Consider the following 18,522-nt stretch of genomic DNA (forward strand, 5'->3'; position numbering starts at 1 on the left):
ACTTTCCCCTTCTCGGGTCTTGCGTTGGGGCAGGTCCCCGAGGGTTACAGGGGCCTGGAAATGACTTACGCCCCCCCCCCCCCCCCGCCCACACACACCCCAGGAGTTTGGGATTGCCAAGGAGGGTCGGAGCCGCGGGGAAGGGAGGCGACAGCCATGGCGGGGCGGAAAGAAGCTGGAGGAAAATGAGTCATCCCGAAATCCTTTCCTCTCCTCCGCGTTTAAGGACCCCGTCCGGGGCGTATAACCGGAAGGCGCGTGACTCAGTGGCTTCAAACGAGCACTTTTATTTACCTCCGCGCGATCCGCCAAACACCTCCCCCCGGCCGTGCGCGGCTCCGATCTGCTTTCGAGGGCGTGTTGGGCGGGGGGCGCCGGGCGGCCACACCTGGGCCCTCACCTGCGCCGGCGGGCCCCCCGCCCAGGTTTCTTCTCCCCTCGGCGTCTGCGGGCGGGGGCGGGGGGCGCGGCGGGGGGCGGGGCCTGGGGCGCGGGACCCGGCGCCGGGCGGGCCCCGCCCCCCTGCGGGGGCTTGTAGACCAGATGGAAGATGAAGGCGTTGCAGTACCTGAGGGGGCGTGGCGCCGTCAGGGAGGGGCGGGGCGGCCCGAGCGGGACACGCCCCCGGGGCGGGGCGGCAGGTGCTGGCGGCGGGAGCCCGCGGGGGCGGGGCCGGGGGCCGGGGGCCGGGGGCCGGGGGCCGAGCAGGGGGTCCCAGGAGGAGGGCGGAGGACCCCGCGGGGGTCGCGGGCAGTTACCAGGGCATGCAGTTGTCGGCCGCTCGCAGGCGAAAAGGGGAGCGGAAGGGATTGGGCCTCGGGGGGCTGGTGCCCCCTCCCGTGGCCACCGCCATGGTCTGGTCGTCCATCACACAGCCGTACTCGCTGCTCTCGGTGAAGAAGGCCGGCACTCGGAGGGACTAGGGGTGGGGGCGGGGCGCGGGCCTCAGACTCTCCCAGCGGCGCCGCACCCCAATCCCTCCCCGGGCGCCAGCGGCAGACAGGGAGGGGGAGAGGCACGAGTCAGGCAGACACACAGACAGACAGACAGACGGACAGACAGGGCCAGGAGGACCCTGGGCGCGCCCCGTGTCCGGAGCGGATGGTGGGAAGAAGAGGCTTTCGGAAAAGGAGGAGGGGTCGGGGCAGGAGGAGAGAGCAGGTCCCTTTTGCCCCATCCCCCACCTGGAGCCGGGGCAGCGAGCTCAGCCAGGTGTCCTTGAGACCGAAGCCGGAGTTAAACCCTGCAGATAGAGGGAGAGCGGGCAGATGCTGTCGCCCGTGGCCTTCTCCCGCCTCCCCACACGCCTACCCCAGGCTCTTACCGATAACCAGGTCAGGTTTGGGCCCCTGGAGCAGGTGGTAGGGCCGTGCAGACACCTTGATCTGCAGGTCCCTGCGGCCCCCCTTCTCCTTGGTCCCGGAGCTGAGCCGCCCCGATACCCCAGAACCAGGACGGACAGACACTTCTGGGCCATCCTGGGGAGCCAGGAGCGGAGTGGAGAAACGGCTAGACGTTAGGGCGCTGGGAAGCTGCCTTGGGCAAGACGGGGGAGAGCGGGGAGGGAGGCGGGAGAGCAGGCCCCACCCCCACCCGCCCACCAGCCCTCACCCTCTGCAGGGTAAAATGCTGCTGGTCACTCTCGGGGGGCAGGCCGTCGCCCACAAACTGCAGCTCTAGGGCCACGTGGGGGAGCAGGACCAAGAGCTCCTGAAGGACAGAGAAGACAGATCAGGGGCTCACCTTGCGCGCACCTCCACGTACCCAACCTTCTGTCCCGGAGGGACTTACCCAAAACACCATGACCAGGTCAAACTCCTTCCCGGCCTCCACCACGTGGATTTTCAGTGACTGCTTGTTCTGGATGTTGAGCTCAGGAACTGGGGGAGAAGCTGGCCACTTAAGAAGATGGTCTCCCTTCCCCTCGTCCCCCTCCAGCCCCCTGCCCCCCTGCCCCCTGCACTTCTGTCCCCCTGCTCGGCTCTCCTTACAGGACTGGGGCACCAGGTGGGTGATGACGTAGTACACAGTCAGCGGGTAGGTGAGAAGCACAGCCATGGGGGAGTCCAAGCCGAGGCCCCTCCACCTGTAGTAATCCTGCCATGAGCCTGGGGAGAGTGGGTTACTGAGGGACCTGGTCCAGGCCTGGACCCCAGCCCCTCCAGTCTAACAGCCCCCTTTTTCTCCGCCACCCAGACTGCGTCCTCCGGTCTCTGTCTCTATCTGTGGCTCCCTTAAGGCCCCCCAGCTCACCAAAGAAGCTCCTGGGTGGATCTGGGGGCACAGGAGGCATCAGGGCAGGCCCATCCCCCTGGAGAAGCTGGTAGGGATCTCCTGAGAGGAAGGAAGGAAGATGATCCTGGTGTCAGAGAGACCCCCATCGAGCCCTTCCCCCTCTTCCTTCCAAAGGAGTTGTATTCCCCGGAGCTGCAAGCAAGAGCAGTGGACAGTGGCCTGTGGGTGAGGCTTCTGGAAGGGGTGGGCAGGGGTGACTTCCCTGAGGACTGGGGATACGTCTACGATAGTCCTGGGGGTGATGGTGGAGTTTGGTGCTTATGCAGAGGCATTATCTGGGATCCGGACAACTTGTTTCTCTCCCGTCCTTCCCTCTAGGCTGAGGGGCCCGTGCCTGAAGAGAACCCCACAAACCACTGAGAAGAAGGCTGAGGGATGGCGTGCTGCCCCGGGGGTGCCTGGGCGTGCCAGGGCCTGGAATCAGCATGCTGAGCTGGGTCCAGTAGCCACGAGTGAGGCCCCGTGAGGCCAGGAAGGCCTCCTTGTTGAAGGTTTCACTGGTCACCTCTGCAGAAGGAGGAGGGGAGGGGTTGAGGGCCTGGTGGCCAGGACCCCAGACTACAGCTCTGCTCAGTTTCTCCCAAGGACCCTGGGTCTGAATCTCGTTCTGAGTGTCTACAGCATAGCAGGTGTGAACACCACAGAATCCTTAGAACGATTTTCCGGGCTTGAGCATTTGTTAATATACTTATATTGCAGATGAGGAAACAGAGGGTCTAAAAAGTTAAGTCACCAGTTAGGGGTGGAGCTGGGCTGCCCCGATCCCCTGAGCTGTCTCAAGGACCCAGGCACACACTCCTCAGCCCCAGACCCTGTGTTCAGCTCCAGGGGTCTAGTCCCCAGCCCTTGTTTCTGGGATCCAGCCCCCAGCACTACTAACCCGTCAGCCCCAGGACCCCGTAGCCGGGCACCCAGCCCCGGTTCCTCCCACCCCATCTCGATCTCCTGGTGGTACCTGTGGCGTAGGTAAAAGGCAGCGTTGCCAGTTCTCCGGCACGTTCCATGAAGGCCGCGAGCCTCGGGCACCAAAACCGGTGGCTCACGTCATCCGGACATCGCCGCCAGTCGGCCCGGAGACAAGACTCTCCGCAGTACAAGACCGCGCTACACTGGGGGCTGGGGGCACGGGGGGTGGGGACACCCGGCGTTAATCTCTGGAGGCCCTCGGTCTGCTGTCTGTCCGTCCTGCCGCTGCCCGTATATCACCTGGTCTGTTTTCCTGTATATTCTGCTGTCAACAGCTGCCCTTTTCTTCCTTTTATTTCCCCGTCCCCATTCTGTCTTCCGGGCCCCCCAGCGGCCAGCTTTGTCTTGTTTCCTGACTGTTGGGGTCTTCCTCCCTGTCACCCCCCTCTTTCTGGCTGCTCACCAAGGTGTCAGCTTCACTTCAAAGCTATGTCTGTGACAGACGTGGCAGGTTCGAGCCCGAAGGGAGGCAAACGTGAAGCCTGGCCGGGGACCCCATGTGCGCATCGGCGTCTTGGCTAGCTTCACTCCCAGCCTCGGGACCAGACTCTCCAGCTCTCTGAGTGGGGGTGGAGACGGAGTCAGCCTCGGGGTTGCTCAGGAGTCCAGACTCCTAGCTCCCCCCACCCCTCGATCTCAGATACTGGATTTCTGTACCGATGCAGCTGGGCATCTCCCACAGTCAGCTGTCGGGGCTTTCGAGGGTCTCCGGAGCCCATGGGGCAGGCCATGCTGTGGCAGAGGAGAGCATAGGCCCGAGGGGCCAGGTTCTCTGGCCCTGAGCCCTTGCCTGCACTGCCCTGGGCTCCATCCATTAGTAGGTCAATGCCCAAGATGGTGCCATGTTCGTCTGTTACCAGCAAGAGGCAGGAAAGGTGCAGGGGGGCAGCCTCTGGGGAAGAAGGGGAAAGTCAGGGGTGTGAACATCAGGCCTAGGGGGGCTGGGCAAGTCAACAAAATGAACAGGAGGGACCAGGGAGAGAGGACGTGACTCATCTGCTGGGGCCAACTGCTGCACAGGCAGAAATGCAGGCCTGCTGTTGCAACTTTAAATGTTTCTTGAGTTTGTTTGGCTTTTAATTTCAATGTATAAATGTTGACTCAAATTTAAAAAAAAAACAACAAACAAATCAAAAACCAAAAAAACATTGTGGGTCAATGAAAACACCTTTTCGGGCGACATCAGCCTGCAGGCCACCGTCAGTGACTCCTGGCCAGGCTCTGAGAGGTACAGGAGGTCTTCCAAAGCAGGGGGGGGGGGGGGCGTGCAGAGAGGGGTCAGGGCAGGGCCAGGCCCCCACCCCGGGGTCTTACCACTTCTCCGCCCCTTCCTCCTCTCAGGGACTGCTTCGTCCTCTGCCTTGTCTTCTCGGCAGCAATCCTGGCCACCTCCTCCACCTCCTGCCTGTCGCTCCGGCTCCTCTGGCCTCCCTGGAGGGTTTGCTTCCTGGGGGGAGTCCCTGCTGGTAGGGGCAGGGGCCCCATTTTTGTCTGGATCTACCTTCTCCAAGCCTGCACCCTCCTCCTCTCCACTCTCTTCCTCCTCCTCCTCCTCTGCTTCCTCCCCTTCCTCCAGGCTGACAAAACTGACATAGGGGCTTAGGTCTCGCAGGTGGAGTGGGGGCTCATCTCCCAGGAACTGGGCAGCCCCCAGGCCCGATCCAGGGCCTGGCTCTGCTCCTTGCCCCAGGCTGATGCCCACATTACGGTTGGGCAGAACATGCAGCACCCAAAGGGCGGGGTCCTGGGGCAGCCTTCTGATCTGCGTCTCCAGCTGGCGCCAGCGGCCCTCAAGGCTGGCCCCCACAGCCCCGCGCTCTGTCGCGAACTTTCGGAACCAGCCAAACAGGAGGGCAGCGAAATCAAGGAATTCATCCCGGTATCCAGATACAAACTCCATGTCTTCAGGGCCACAGGGGCCTGGGCCCAGACTGAGCAGAGGAACGGATGTATGGTGAGGGGAGTTGGGGGCCGGGTCACAAGATGGGGAGGGCGTGGGTCTGAGGGTCACGTACGAGGGGAACCTCTGGATTGGAGGAATGTTAGGAGCAGAGGCTAGTTTTCGGGGCTCAGGGTGGGAATGGGGAATAGACTTGGAAGGGGGCGAGGAGGCTTTAGGAGGAGTAGTCACGAGAGAGGCGGTATTGGGGGTTCAAACCCTCAGGACCGGGGTTCGAGCGCTGAGCAGGTTTGGAGGGCCAACCCGAGGGGAAGGGTTTGGGCAGGAGGCAAGACTCCGGGATCCGTCTGAGCCGGGGCATCCCTCCGGCTTGGATCGGTTCGGCGGGGAGCCCCAGGGGACCCAGCCCCTCCCGGCCGCTCCGCTCCTCCGGTACCTGCAGCCGCCACCACTTTTCGAAGGTAAATACCTCGGGGCTGGCTGGGGGGTGGGGTGGGGGGCGCGGGTGTGACGTCAGGGCCGCCCGAGCCCGCCCTTGGTGGCCACACCCCGCGCGTCGGGAGCGCGCGCCGAGGGGGCCCGGCCGGTGTGCGGCCCCCGCCCGGACTTCCCCGGCCGGCATCACCGGCATGTGACCCGGGCGCGCCGGGAGGCGAAAGCGCGTCGGAGTCCTGAGCTCGAGGCCTGACCTAGGCGGGCGGACGGCAGCCGGAGTCAGCCCGTCGGGCCTCCCGCCCCCCGCGCAGCCGGCTTTTCCTTTGCTTTCGGCGCGCGTTCCCGGCGGGCGCGGGGGCGCGGGGGCGCGGGGCCCCGCCTCCGGGGTTTTCCCCGCGGCGGGAGGCGCGGTCCGCGAGGTCCTCGCAGTACCGACCGCGCTGTCGGTTCGGACGGTGCGTGCGCGGCAGGAGGGCGCCGCCAGCTCGCGCAGCCCCCCGACCCGGGCTCGCGCCCACGGGACCGGGAGGAACTCTTTGGACGCCGCGCTCCGGTGCCGCCGGGTCCCCGACATGAGGCGGCCCTGGGGACTCCGGTCCCTCGCTCTCCTCCTCCTGCTGGAGCTGCTGCCTCCGCCAGGTTCGTCCGGAGCGGGGTGGCGCCCAGACTCCCGAGTCCGGGAACGGGACGGGATGGGAGGGGGGCGCCGAGGGCCGCAGGGTTGTGGTGGGTAAGTAAGTGCCGAGCCCGGGTCCCCAGGCCGCCGGGGCAGCGAGGGGGCCAGCTGCCTGAGGTTGGGGACAGGCTGGGGGACACCTGGGCTGGGGGACGATCAGGGACGCGTTTGGCGGTGTGATGGGTGGGTTGTGCCCGGTGGTGAGATCCCGGGATCTAGCGAAGAGGCTGCAACGGAGCAGTGGGTTGGAGCTTCGGTGGCGGCCGGGGGAGCCCCTCCGGCCGGGAACCTGTGCCGACTACCTCTGTCCTGTCCCGCTCAGGCGATGGCAACGAGGGCAGCGTCACTGGCAGCTGTTACTGCGGGACAACAATTTCTTCCGGCTCCCCTCCAAAGCGTCAGTTACTGGCACATCTCCGAAAGCACCTGAAAGTGTATCATCGCTGTAACTCCTACATCCGGTAATCTCACTGACCGCTGGGGAGGGCAGCGCCTCCGGGTGGCGCGAGGACCCCCTCTGGTCAAACTGGAACCCCTGGGAGCCCCCTCTCCGGGTTGTGTTTGCTCCACAGTGTGCACAGCTTTGTTTCCCTGTCTTATGTACGTGGGAATTTCCTGTTCTGGGAAAAAGGCCTCACTTGCTGTTGGTGATGACCTCACATCTTTGGAATGAGGAAAGGGTTGGGAGAAGGGGTGCAGCTTGTGAGACCCCGCCTTTCCTCGGCAGGTTCCAGCTACCTGTCCGGAGTGTGTGTGGGGGCAGCAGAGACCAATGGGTTCAAGAACTGATGAACTGCTTTGATCTCAGAGGTATGAGCTTTCCCCCCTCCTCCCTGAGATCTGTTTCCAGGGCTGCGTCCTCCCCCTTACAGTCTTCTTTACCTGGCTCCTCTCCTGTGACACCTCACTTTTCTATGGTTTCTGGTGCCGGCCAAAGCCCCTTCCGTCCCAGTTCCCCCAACATCATTCACTGTGACTTTATTAAGGAAATTTAAAGATATACACAAAAGTTGAAAGAACTGTATAGTGAGCATCCAGATACCCATGGCCTGGGTTCTACAGTATGTGGCTTTTACATATTCATATTTTATGCATTTTGTGTAGTTTGTACGCGTAAATATAGCTTATATTTTACAATATCAGGTTTCCAACATGGAAGCCATATTTGCCTTAGTGTGTGTCCATCTGTCTGTCCGTCCTTCCATCCACCATCGGCCCGCCTTACTTTCCGATGCATTTCCAAGTCTGCTGCAGGCACGACCTCACATCATTTCAGCATGTACGTTAGGCTCCAGAGACCTACATTATTGCGTTTAAGCCTCCTAGCTACTGTGGCCGTTGGTACTAACATTATCCCTGCTTTACGACTGAAAGAAAGGAGTCCCAGAGAGGCTGAGAGGCAAGGGACAGGTCACACAACTGCTTTGTAGCAGAGCCAGGGTCCCCCCACCCCCACCCCTGGGGTCGCTCTACCTCCCAGCGCAGAGCGCATGCCTGTTGCAGTGGTTCCCCGTTGAGGTCGGCTCACTTCCTTGCCCCCCACTTTTCCCTCTGCCTCTGCCTTCCTCTTCTGGCCATCTGCTGTTACCTTGATGTTCTCCTTGATGTACCACGCTTCCCTCTGCGTCTTCACCTTGTCCCTCATCTCAGAGCCCTGACCCCTTACTTCTTGCCTCTCCAGAATGTGGACATGTGGACGCTGGGAGCGCGGCCTCCCGGCAGCACTCACCTCCCCCCAGCAGCCAGGTTCCTGAGCCCACAGGAACGGCACCTTTAGACCTGGGCTCCCCTGCCCAGACGCACCTGCCACCTGCCGTGCGGTCCACCCAGGCACCCACACTTCCAGCAGGAGCGCCGTCCTCGGATGAAAAGCTCGCCCACATCAACGAAACTGCTACACCCACTGTGGGCCACGGGCTTGGGGCTGGGCCTGAGGCTGGGGAGAAGCAGAAGCAGTTGGAAGACAATGTGGGACCGACATCTGGGACACCAGCTACGGTCCCTATGGTATCCCTCCTGGCCATCACCCTCGCTCTCACCGTTGTCCTCTTGTACATCCTGTGCCAGAGGAGGAGGGAGCAGTGCCGGCAGCAGTCTCCAGGTAAGCTGGGTCTCTAGGCCCCTCTCCTGGGGGCCCAGAGCCTCCTGGGCAGGGATCCTGCCCCTGGTAGCTCCTAGTTGGCTGGAAACCTGCCCCAGGCAGTCAGTTATGAAGGCTGTCTACACTGTGGATCATAGGCAATGAGAGAAGAGTCAGCCAGAGACTATAGACTAGAGAGGGAGATGAGGCAGGGTTGGGGCGCCTGGGTGGCTCAGCCGGTCAGGCATCCGACTTCGGCTCAGGTCATGATCTCGCAGTCTGTGAGTTCGAGCCCGCGTCGGGCTCTGTGCAGACAGCTTAGAGCCTGGAGCTTGCTTTGGATTCTGTGTCTCCCTGTCTCTCTGCTCCTCTCTCACTCGTGCTGTCTCTTTCTCCTTCAAAAATAAATAAACACATCAAAAACAAAAATTAAAACAAGACAAAAAACAGGCCGGGTTTGGAGCAAGATCAGGAAGATAGCAGAGAACGTGGGAGCCATTCATTTAATTCACAGATCTTTACTGAGCACCTGTTGTGTTACTAGGTCGTATGGCTAATGTTTTGGGATCTGACTCCCCGGGTCAAGCTCTTCCCCTAAACTTCTCTTGATCTCAGAGCTCATCTCGAAATTTCCTTATCTTTTCCAGATCTACAGTTCCATTACACACCTGTGGCATCAGACTCCAACGCTTGAGCTAAGGATGGAAATCTCTGAGGGCAGCCATTGTGATTTATTCAGCCCCCTATGCGTTGAATTGATACATTAGAATGCTCTCTGGCGCCTGGTGGGCACTCTAGCTGTTTTCTGGTTAATGTGCACGTAACCAAGCGCTGCCCTCTTGTGGACCCTTCCTATTTTTTTCTACACAATCCTGTAAAATCCATCTTCTAATGTGATCTCTTGGATAAAGTCTTCATGTATGTTTTTAATTACTAAAGATTATTTTTATAATTATTGACTCTTCCTTCTGCAAATGTGGCCTTCAATTCCTTGCTCCCTTACCGCAGTTCTTGGCTTCAACGTCTCCGCTGAGGGTCTCCCCACTTGCCCCCCCCCCCCTCCTTCACACACCAGCTGTTCCTCCCTCCTGCTTCCTCTCCCACAGTGCGGGCCTGGGCTTTTCCCACCCCCGCTCCCCGGCGGGGCGCCACACAGTTTGGTTTCATTTCCCCCAATCCCTGTATCACCCACGTATGTTCCAGTGAGAGTCTGGGCTCCTTGCTTTTCTTGCTACTGTTTTTATTATTAAAACCCTTAGTTCTTGTTTTTGCTTCTTTCAATGAAGAACGTGTCTTCATTGGTCCCGTCTGCAGAGGCCTGCGACAGGGTCACACGGTGTTGGAGGAAGTGGGTTTGGTGTCTGAATCTCCGTCTGTCTGAGCTCGCTCGTGGAGGGCAGGAGCAGGAGCAGGAACCAGGGCAGAGTTGTGGCAGGCTTGGTCTGCCAAGTTTCTCCACCCCCCACTTTCAGTCCCTTTGTCCCCATATCCTCTGGCCAGCAGGGCGTGTATGTGGCGGCCCACAGTACCCATTGCACAGGTGTCTGGGTTCTGTCCCGGGTCCTCCTCCGACCTCTCACTCCACCTGCTTGGCCTAGTTTTCCAGCATCTGCTCACAGGTTCGGGCCACATCACTGAGCTTGAGGCGAGCGTAGTCCACTCGCTTCAGGGCCATCTGACAGTCCTTCCTCGAAGAGTAGCTGGAACCCTCATGGGGCTGCCCCGTGGCCACCTAGGGGACATTCACATTGATCGGTGAAGCACCCCTTCCCTTCCCCATCTCCCCACCCAAGCATCCAGTCTCCTGTATCATTTTCTTCCTTGAGTGTGAATCCATTATGGCACATGGGCGGTGGCTGGGTGACCCTGGGTAAATCACTTAACTTCTCTTTTTTTTTTTTAAATTTTTTTTTTTCAACGTTTATTTATTTTTGGGACAGAGAGAGACAGAGCATGAACGGGGGAGGGGCAGAGAGAGAGGGAGACACAGAATCGGAAGCAGGCTCCAGGCTCTGAGCCGTCAGCCCAGAGCCCGACGCGGGGCTCGAACCCACAGACCGCGAGATCGTGACCTGGCTGAAGTCGGACACTTAACCGACTGTGCCACCCAGGGGCCCCAATCACTTAACTTCTCTTAACCTCATCTGTAAAATGTGGGTAACAACAACTACTTCCTAGAGCTGTTGTAGGAATAGATAATGCAGCGTCTGGCATGCTGCAAAATCTTAGCAAATGGTTGTTGCTGTTGTAATGACTTCAGAACCCTGTCGACCCTGTCCCTTTTCTCCACGTAACCACTTCAAACCCACGAGGTCAGGTCAAGTTCCTAAGTGCAAAGTCCTGTGGGTTTGGCATTGTTTACAAGTCCTTGGGAATTCCCTGTCCCCAGTAGCTCATGTGATGCAGAGCAGTGAGGCAGGCGGGCCTGCCTTCAGGACTTTCTTTTTAGAAGGAGAAGCCAGCCCTGGAGAGGGGAGGTTCTGCCAAGGGTCATCCGGCTGGGTTGTGGGTGGTGCCAGCCAGTGTGGACGGCCAAGTCCCGTCTGGCTCCAAAGGTCAACGATCCCCGAAGGCTAACGCTTAGGCGGAGGGCCAGGCGGGCGCGCAGGACCTCCCAGCACACACACCTGGGTGAGGTAGCGGATCTGAGCCGACAGCTCCGCTTCCACGTGTTGCACCGACGCCGTGAAGGCCGCCGCCTGCCGGTCCAAGAGCCGCTCGTTGCTTTTCTCCTTGGACAATTCCAGGATCACGGTACCTGCGGGGCGGAGAGAGGGCGGGGCTGGCCGGGTGCTGCCCCGCCCCGGGACCCGCCCCGGGACCCGCCCCGCAGCGCTAGCACTCGGGCTCCCTCCCGTCCCCACTGCCTGGCGGCGGGCGGCGCAAGTACCGCCGTCGCGTCCCGAACCTGCATTCTGGAGAATGGCGCCGATTTCCCGCTCGATGTCTTCCAGGGCGCGCAGCCTCTCGTTCGCCAGGCTGTAGGTCGCCATGGTCACTCCGGGACTCCTCCGCGGGGTTTTCTTCTTCGGCGAAACTCGACGCTCGAGCCCGGAAGTGGCTGTCAGCTTGCGCCTGCGCAGGTCGCTCTCTAGCTGAGACTACAATTCCCAGGATGCTCAGCGCAGCCTCGCCTTGCTGGGGCGGGGTAGTCACCCGGTGAACTACAACTCCCAGGGTGCCGTGCGCACGCCCCGGTCTGCGCCGCCGCCGCCACCTCGCGACCACCTGTGGTAAGAGGCGGTGGTGAAACATTTCATTCCTTGGGCTGAGGTCATTCAGACCTGTCCGCTTTCGCGACACTGCCCTGGGGTATCTATTTGATTTCTTCTATGAGAATTTATCGCGCGTCTGCTGGTGCCGGGTGGCGATGGCGGCAGCTCTGGGGTGTCCCTCCGGACTGGACGGCCGTGGGCTCTGTCGGCGTCCGGCGAGGCCGGGGCAGAGCCTGACTTGGTGAGTGTTGCGTTGTTCGTCCTAGCGCTTCCTCCTGGGCTGCAGCCCCACTGAAGCACAGGCTTGGCAATCTCAGCCTTTCCCCCTTTCCGCTTCCCTATTACGCGGTGGGGTCTGGGGGTCCGGAGGTGAAGGGGATGGAGCCCCACGTGACAGTGAGGTCGATGTTTGCCGAGAGGCACGCTCAGGGTGCACCTTCGGGACCACAGAGCGAGGATTTGGGGATGCAGCCTTGCCAGAATCGGGCCTTAGGGGTTAATTAACCCGGTGAGTGGGAGGTTGGATGGAAAAGGGGGTCGGCGCGGCAGGTGCATGGTGCTGAGAAGGGGCCTGCCCGGCCCAGCCCAAGTACAGCAAGGCGTTCGGCTCGGCCCCAGTGAGTGGAGTGTGGCAGCGGCCAGACTGAAGTGGGAGCCGGATCAGGAGAAGGCGGCTTGCAGGCTGAGTAATTTGGACTTTGTTCTGAAAGCACTTGAGAGCCCTTAAAGGATCTCCGAGAAGTGGGTTATGACCAGGTTTACCTTTTTTTGGAAAGATCCACCTCGACGGCCTATGGAAGGTTGAGAATGAAGCTAGTTCACACGGGGTTAGCAAATGGAGACTTTCAGATCAACTCGGGGATCCGGCATTCAACTCCACTCCTTTTTAAAATCCTAATGAAATGGGGCGCCTGGGTGGCACAGTCGGTTAAGCGTCCGACTTCAGCCAGGTCACGATCTCGCGGTCCGTGAGTTCGAGCCCCGCGTCAGGCTCTGGGCTGACGGCTCAGAGCCTGGAGCCTGTTTCCGATTCTGTGTCTCCCTCTCTCTCTGCCCCTCCCCCGTTCATGCTCTGTCTCTCTCTGTCCCAAAAATAAATAAACGTTGAAAAAAAATTAAAAAAAAAAAATCCTAATGAAATAACAAGGAGGATTGCATTAAGGGGTCAAAGAGAGAGGGGAACTAATAGCAAAACTTTAGATAGAAGCTGGAAAACAGAGGACAAGTGGTAACCGATTTAGTAGTGAAGTGGGAATAATTAAGCCGGCAGTAAAGAAAACCCAAAAGCAACTTGATTCACTCTTTTTAGTAAATTTTTTTTTTTATTTAAAAAAAATTTTTTTTTAACGTTTATTTATTTCTGGGACAGAGAGAGACAGAGCATGAACGGGGGAGGTGCAGAGAGAGAGGGAGACACAGAATCGGAAGCAGGCTCCAGGCTCCGCGCCGTCAGCCCAGAGCCCGACGCGGGGCTCGAACTCATGGACCGCGAGATCGTGACCTGGCTGAAGTCAGACGCTTAACCGACTGCGCCACCCAGGCGCCCCCTTTAGTAAATTTTTTAATGTTTGTTTATTTTTGAGAGAGAGACAGAGTGCGAGTTGGGGAGGGGCAGAGAGAGAGAGAGAGAGAGAGAGAGAGAGAGAGGGAGACACAGAATCTGAAGCAGGCTCCAGGCTCTGAGATGTCAGCGCAGAGCCCCACGCACAGGAACCTTGAGATCGTGACTTGAGCAGAAGTCAGACGCTTAACTGACCGAGCCACCCAGGCACCCCAATGTTTATTTTTTTTGAGAGGGAGAGAGAGAGAGCGAACATGAGCAGGGGAGGGGCAGAGAGAGAGGGGGACAGAGGATCCAAAGTGGGCTCTGAGCTGTCAGCACAGGGCCTGACACGGGGCTGGAACTCATGAACCGCGAGATCATGACCTGAGCAGAAGTCAGACGCTTTACCGACTGAGCCACCCAGGCGCCCTGCAACTTGATTCACTCTTTTTTTTTTTATTTTTTTTTTTTAACGTTTATTTATTTTTGAGACAGAGAGAGACAGAGCATGAACGGGGGGAGGGGCAGAGAGAGAGGGAGACACAGAATCGGAAACAGGCTCCAGGCTCTGAGCCATCAGCCCAGAGCCCGACGCGGGGCTCGAACTCACGGACCGCGAGATCGTGACCCGGGCTGAAGTCGGACGCTTAACCGACTGAGCCACCCAGGCGCCCCAATTCACTCTTAAATTAATGCACAACTGGGGTAGAGGTGATACTAAAGTGAAGCGGGTTATTTGAGGTAGTTAGGACCCCCACCCCCACCTCCTGCCCAGTCTTTTCCTTACTGCATACATCTTTGCAGGTCCTCAACCCCATCCCGTTACTGGAGGTTTCTTTGTTGAAGATGGAAACAGAGGGTCTTTGGTTCTGGAAGGCGCCCAGGGCACAGTTGTATTGAAAAACAAGATCAGGGGCGCCTGCCTGGCTCACTTGGAAGAGTGCACGACTCTTGATCTCTGGGTAGAGAGTTTGAGCCCCATGTTGGGTGTAGAGATTACTTAAATGGAGAAGTGTAAAAAAAAAAAAAAAAAACAAACTTAAAAAAAAAAAAAAACAAAACAAGGAAAGTGAGAATAAGTGAAGGTTTACGTACTGAGCTGTTCCGATCTGGGATTCTGTCCTCCAGCTGCACTAAGATAGAGGCTAACAATGCAATGACACAACAAAACAGAACTTCATTTTTCCCCAGAGAACGGTCCAGTGTGGGTAGTTCAGCACACTCCACGGGTCATCCGAAGATCAAGGACAGCCCTGCAACTCTGCCACTGTGTATCCCACAGTGTGGTCTGCAGGCCAGCAGTGCTGATGGCGTTGTTAGGAATGCAGATCTCAGGCCCAACCACAGAGTTTTGTTTTGTTTTGTTTTGAGAGACAGTGCGAGCAGGGGAGGGGCAGAGAGAGAGGGAGCACAGTATCTGAAGCAGGCTCCAGGCTCCGAGCTGTCAGCACAGAGCCTGACGTGGGGCTTGAACTCATGGACCGTGAGATCATGACCTGAGCGAAAGTCAGATGCTCAACCGACTGAGCCACCCAGGCGCCCCCCCCATTTTTTTTTTTTTTTGGTAAGTTTATTTACTTATTTTGAGAGGGAGACAGGGAGAGAGAGAGAATCCCAAGCAGGCTCTGCATCACCAGCACAGAGCCCGAGGTGGGGCTCGAACCCACAAACCATGAAATCATGACTTGAGTCAAAACCAAGAGTCGGACACTCAACTGACTGAGCCGCCCGGGCACCCTCCCCCCGCCCCTCCCCAACCACAGATCTTCAGAATCAGTATCTGTGTTTGAAGGTGCTCAGGGGATGTGTGTGCACAGTGACATCCGAGGAGCCCTACTGCTCTGGGGCATCGCCATCTGCCCTGTCACAACTGGGCTGCTGATGTCCCTGGGTCGTAGCCGGCAGCGAGGGGCAAGAAGTGGGGAGGGGGGTGCACCTGGCTCAGAGGTCTGACTAGGAAGCAGCCCAGATAGTTTCTACTCACATTCCACTGAAGAAGACAGTCAGACGGCCTCACCCGGCTCCTGGTTTCTAGAAAATCTAGTCCTTCCCCAGGTGGCCAGCTACCGTTCTCGAACCTGTTAGGGGAGTCGGGGGCCTCACAACAGCCAGATTGAAGATGGAAAAGACCTTAAGGTCTCAAGGTTTTCTACCCAGTTCCCTTTCTCACGAGGTATTTAGACGAAGACGTGGAAGAGGAAGATACGGGATCCAGGTCGTGGGGAAGGCCTTCAACACGGGAGAGGCGCAAACAGGAACACCAGCTGGGGGGAAGTCCAGAGTGACGGGCATGGAGAATGGCCCGCTCAGCCCGGAGCAGGTGAAGGAGGCTTCTGGAAGGCTGTCTTCATGGAGGGGGAAGAGATAAGCGTCTGTTTTGTTTTGCACGTCCTGAGAGGATATATAGACTTTTGGGGGGAGAGTACAGGGCAGCCTTAGTGATGAATTCAGAGAAAAAGCACATTCTTGAAATGACAGTTATTCAGGGGAAACTAGAAGAGAAGAGATCATCGATATCCCGCGCGTGACAACTGTAGGTGACGGGTGTGTGAGCATAACAGTGGAAATACTGAGTATTGACCCAACCACCCCCCCGAGTGAGTATGGGATGCCCGGGCAGGATGGCGAGGGTTCCCCGGCGGGGGTGCAGGGGCAGACGGGAGCTCAGTCTTCACCTCGTGTGCTGGGACGCCGGTAGGTGATGCTTACAAATCAAGAAGTAGCAACAGAAGCACATTGTTTGGAGATCTGGAGGTGAATACCGAAAGAAACATCCGAAGGGGGTGCAAGCGGTTGCCCATGAGGAGAAAGGAGCCGGAGAGGGAAGGGGTATAGGCCTTGTTGCACCCGACTTCCTAAGCTGTGTGCCCATATAACTTGGAACATAACAGCGCAGTAAAAGTGAAAAGGTAAGGAGGAAATGAATAGGGATTTGCTTCGTGTGGAAGAGCGTCCTTTCTCCGGTGTCCTTCCTTCCTTGAATAGAAGCGACTTGCGAGGGTTTACGGACCTTGGAGGAAGAACCAGTAGAGAGGGGCCACGGTTGAAGTTGGCGGGGGGGTGGTTTGATGAATCAGGGTCTCAGAGGACTTGGGAGGGGAGAGATCTGAGCACAGGGGGAGGGGTGAGCTTTGGACGGGAGAAGGCAGCTTGACCTTGGCTGTACAGAGAATCGGGATCGATGTCCGTGCTCGTGGGGAGGAGGCCGGAAATTGAAATCATTCGTTCCCGTTAGCCTCATCTCCGTGAACAACAGAAGGTTGTTCGCTATGAGCGTGAGGAGGGTTTGGAACGTAGTCAGTGGGACTCGAGCCCGAGAGGGAGGTGACCAGGAACACAGAGAGGGACGAAAGGTCATCAGGAATTGAGGGCCCAGCCGAGGTTAGAGACCATAAACTGGCAGTGGCCCCAAATGTGTACCCAGTGCCCCGCAGTGTTGGCACGTAGCAGGTGTTAGAAAGCATTTGTTGAATGAATGAGTGAATGAATGAATGAATGCATGTGGTTGTGTGATTTTTCTCTGGCAGCGCTCCCTGGCCCTGTGTTGGAGCGGGGCGCTCAGGGTGGTGGGTGGACAGAGCCGGGGGCTGAGTGGGGGCGGGTGTTGAGAGCAGGTGTTTCAAAGAGGTTGAGGGTGCTGATGAGATCTGGTTGGTATCGTGGGCTCCAAGTTCAGTCTGGAAAGAAAAGCTCCAATTGCAAGGGAGCAGAAGGGCCAAGAGCTTTGCGACAAAAAACAAAAACAAAAACAAAAACAAAACCAAGAAGCCATTAAGAAGTGAATGATTAAAAATGTCAGAAGCAGGGGTACCTGGGTGGCTCAGTTGGTTGAGCATCCGGCTCTTGATTTGGGCTCAGGTCACGATCCCAGGGTCCTGGGATTGAGCCCCGTGTCGGGCTCCGCGCTGAGTGTGGGTTCTCTCTGCCTCTGCCCCTCTCCCCTGCTTGCTCTCTCTCTCTCTGTCACTCAAATAAAAATAAAATATCAGAAACAAAATACTTTGAAACTAGAAGCGATGACCGCACAACATTGTGAGTGCACTAAATGCCACCGAACTGTATACTTTACAATGGTTAATTTTATGTTATATGAATTTTACCTTAGTAAAAAAAAAAAAATACCCTCTGCCAAAAACAAACAAACAAACAAACAAAAAAACAAAACAAAAACCCTAGAAACAAATTCAAAAGATAATGACAAATCGGGAAAAATATTTACAAGATATATGACCAAGGCTCTATTTCTTTAGTATAGAAGAGCCCTGAGGATACATTAAAAATAAAGTGCCCCAATAAATTGGGTTTTATCCTCACTCATCATCAAACAAATGCAAATTAAAACTCAGATGATACCGTGTCTCTCACCTGCTTGATTGGTAGAATCCAAAAGACGCTCACCTTCTTTGACCCAGCAAGTCTGCTTTTAAGAAGTTGTCCTGGGGCGCCTGGGTGGCTCAGTCAGTTGGGTGTCCAGCTTCGGCTCAGGTCGTGGTGTCGCGGTTCACGGGTTCGAGTCCCGCATCGGGCTCTGTGCTGACAGCTCGGAGCCTGGAGCCTGCTGTGGATTCTGTGTCTCCCTCTCTCTCTGCCCCTCCCCCACTCATGCTCTGTCTCCCTCTGTGTCTCGAAAATAAATAAACATTACAAAAAAAAAAAAAAAAAGAATGAGGGAGATCTATATGTATCGCTACAGAAAGGAATGTTCTCCCCACCTCACCGCCAGGGAAAAAGGCAAGTGTAGAAAAGGGCTCACGGTATGCTGCTGTCCGTTCAAAACAGTGCAAAAAATGTATTCCACTCAGACAGGTGTGACTGAGTCTGAACGGCATCTTCGGAAGAATAACCAAGGAATGGGCGATAGTGATTCCTCTGGGAACGAGGAAGGGCTTGGCTGGGGATCAGGACGGGAGGGAGCCTTCTCTTCACTGTTTAGCGTCGCATACGGTTCCGATGTTTGTTTGTTTAAATCATGTGCCCCTTTTTCCTTTTTAAAAACATTAAAAACCATAAAAAGCTTAAAAAAAAAAAAAAGACACCGTTTCTCAAATTGTGTGTCAGTTCCCCAAACCCACACTGGTGGGTTCCTCCTGGGACCTGCCGAACCAGAGTCTGGGAAGGGAGAGCCTGGGGCTCCGCGTTTTCATTGTGCCTCCCAGAGGGCCCCGATCCCCCTGAGAAGGTCGAGAGGTCCGTGGGCCAACGAGCGAGCTCCCGGGAACCAGAGGGATGCCAGCGGTTCCTCCTCTGTGACCAAAGGCCAGGGTGGGCGGGGCGGCGGCCTCTGCAGAGGGGCGCACGAGGTCACTGGCGTTTTGAGAGGACTCAGACCTGTGGGTAAACGGTGGTCTGACGTGAGGCGGTGAGCCGTAGGCTAGAGGCCTGTGTGAGCTGCCCCGCCGGCCCCCCAGCCCC

At 57.6% G+C, this 18,522-nt stretch overlaps 4 protein-coding genes across 4 annotated transcripts; 1 reads left to right on the forward strand and 3 right to left on the reverse strand.

The window, feature by feature from the left end:
- Positions 1 to 271: 271 nt before the first annotated feature.
- Positions 272 to 5,602, reverse strand: ZMYND15 (zinc finger MYND-type containing 15). The gene is made up of 13 exons (XM_047831930.1): positions 4,576 to 5,602; positions 3,919 to 4,153; positions 3,665 to 3,820; positions 3,251 to 3,411; positions 2,650 to 2,802; positions 2,254 to 2,334; positions 1,992 to 2,108; positions 1,792 to 1,880; positions 1,612 to 1,710; positions 1,325 to 1,478; positions 1,185 to 1,243; positions 759 to 919; positions 272 to 568 (listed from the first exon to the last, which is right to left on the reverse strand). The coding sequence occupies exons 1-13, from the start codon at positions 5,159 to 5,161 to the stop codon at positions 397 to 399; spliced, it is 2,223 nt and encodes a 740-aa protein (XP_047687886.1). The 5' UTR covers positions 5,162 to 5,602; the 3' UTR covers positions 272 to 396.
- Positions 5,115 to 6,170, reverse strand: LOC125151257 (cuticle collagen 14-like). Its single transcript, XM_047831953.1, has 2 exons — positions 5,598 to 6,170; positions 5,115 to 5,192 (listed from the first exon to the last, which is right to left on the reverse strand). The coding sequence occupies exons 1-2, from the start codon at positions 6,168 to 6,170 to the stop codon at positions 5,166 to 5,168; spliced, it is 600 nt and encodes a 199-aa protein (XP_047687909.1). The 3' UTR covers positions 5,115 to 5,165.
- CXCL16 (C-X-C motif chemokine ligand 16) lies at positions 6,100 to 9,304 on the forward strand. Its single transcript, XM_047831947.1, has 5 exons — positions 6,100 to 6,235; positions 6,595 to 6,733; positions 7,000 to 7,082; positions 7,954 to 8,373; positions 9,000 to 9,304. The coding sequence occupies exons 1-5, from the start codon at positions 6,169 to 6,171 to the stop codon at positions 9,044 to 9,046; spliced, it is 756 nt and encodes a 251-aa protein (XP_047687903.1). The 5' UTR covers positions 6,100 to 6,168; the 3' UTR covers positions 9,047 to 9,304.
- A 271-nt stretch (positions 9,305 to 9,575) lies between these two features.
- On the reverse strand, positions 9,576 to 11,395 carry MED11 (mediator complex subunit 11). The gene is made up of 3 exons (XM_047831960.1): positions 11,261 to 11,395; positions 10,980 to 11,110; positions 9,576 to 10,084 (listed from the first exon to the last, which is right to left on the reverse strand). The coding sequence occupies exons 1-3, from the start codon at positions 11,343 to 11,345 to the stop codon at positions 9,947 to 9,949; spliced, it is 354 nt and encodes a 117-aa protein (XP_047687916.1). The 5' UTR covers positions 11,346 to 11,395; the 3' UTR covers positions 9,576 to 9,946.
- Between the last annotated feature and the right edge of the window lie 7,127 nt (positions 11,396 to 18,522).

The sequence above is a fragment of the Prionailurus viverrinus genome, chromosome E1, assembly GCF_022837055.1.
Source record: "Prionailurus viverrinus isolate Anna chromosome E1, UM_Priviv_1.0, whole genome shotgun sequence".
Taxonomy (NCBI): Eukaryota; Metazoa; Chordata; class Mammalia; order Carnivora; family Felidae; genus Prionailurus; species Prionailurus viverrinus.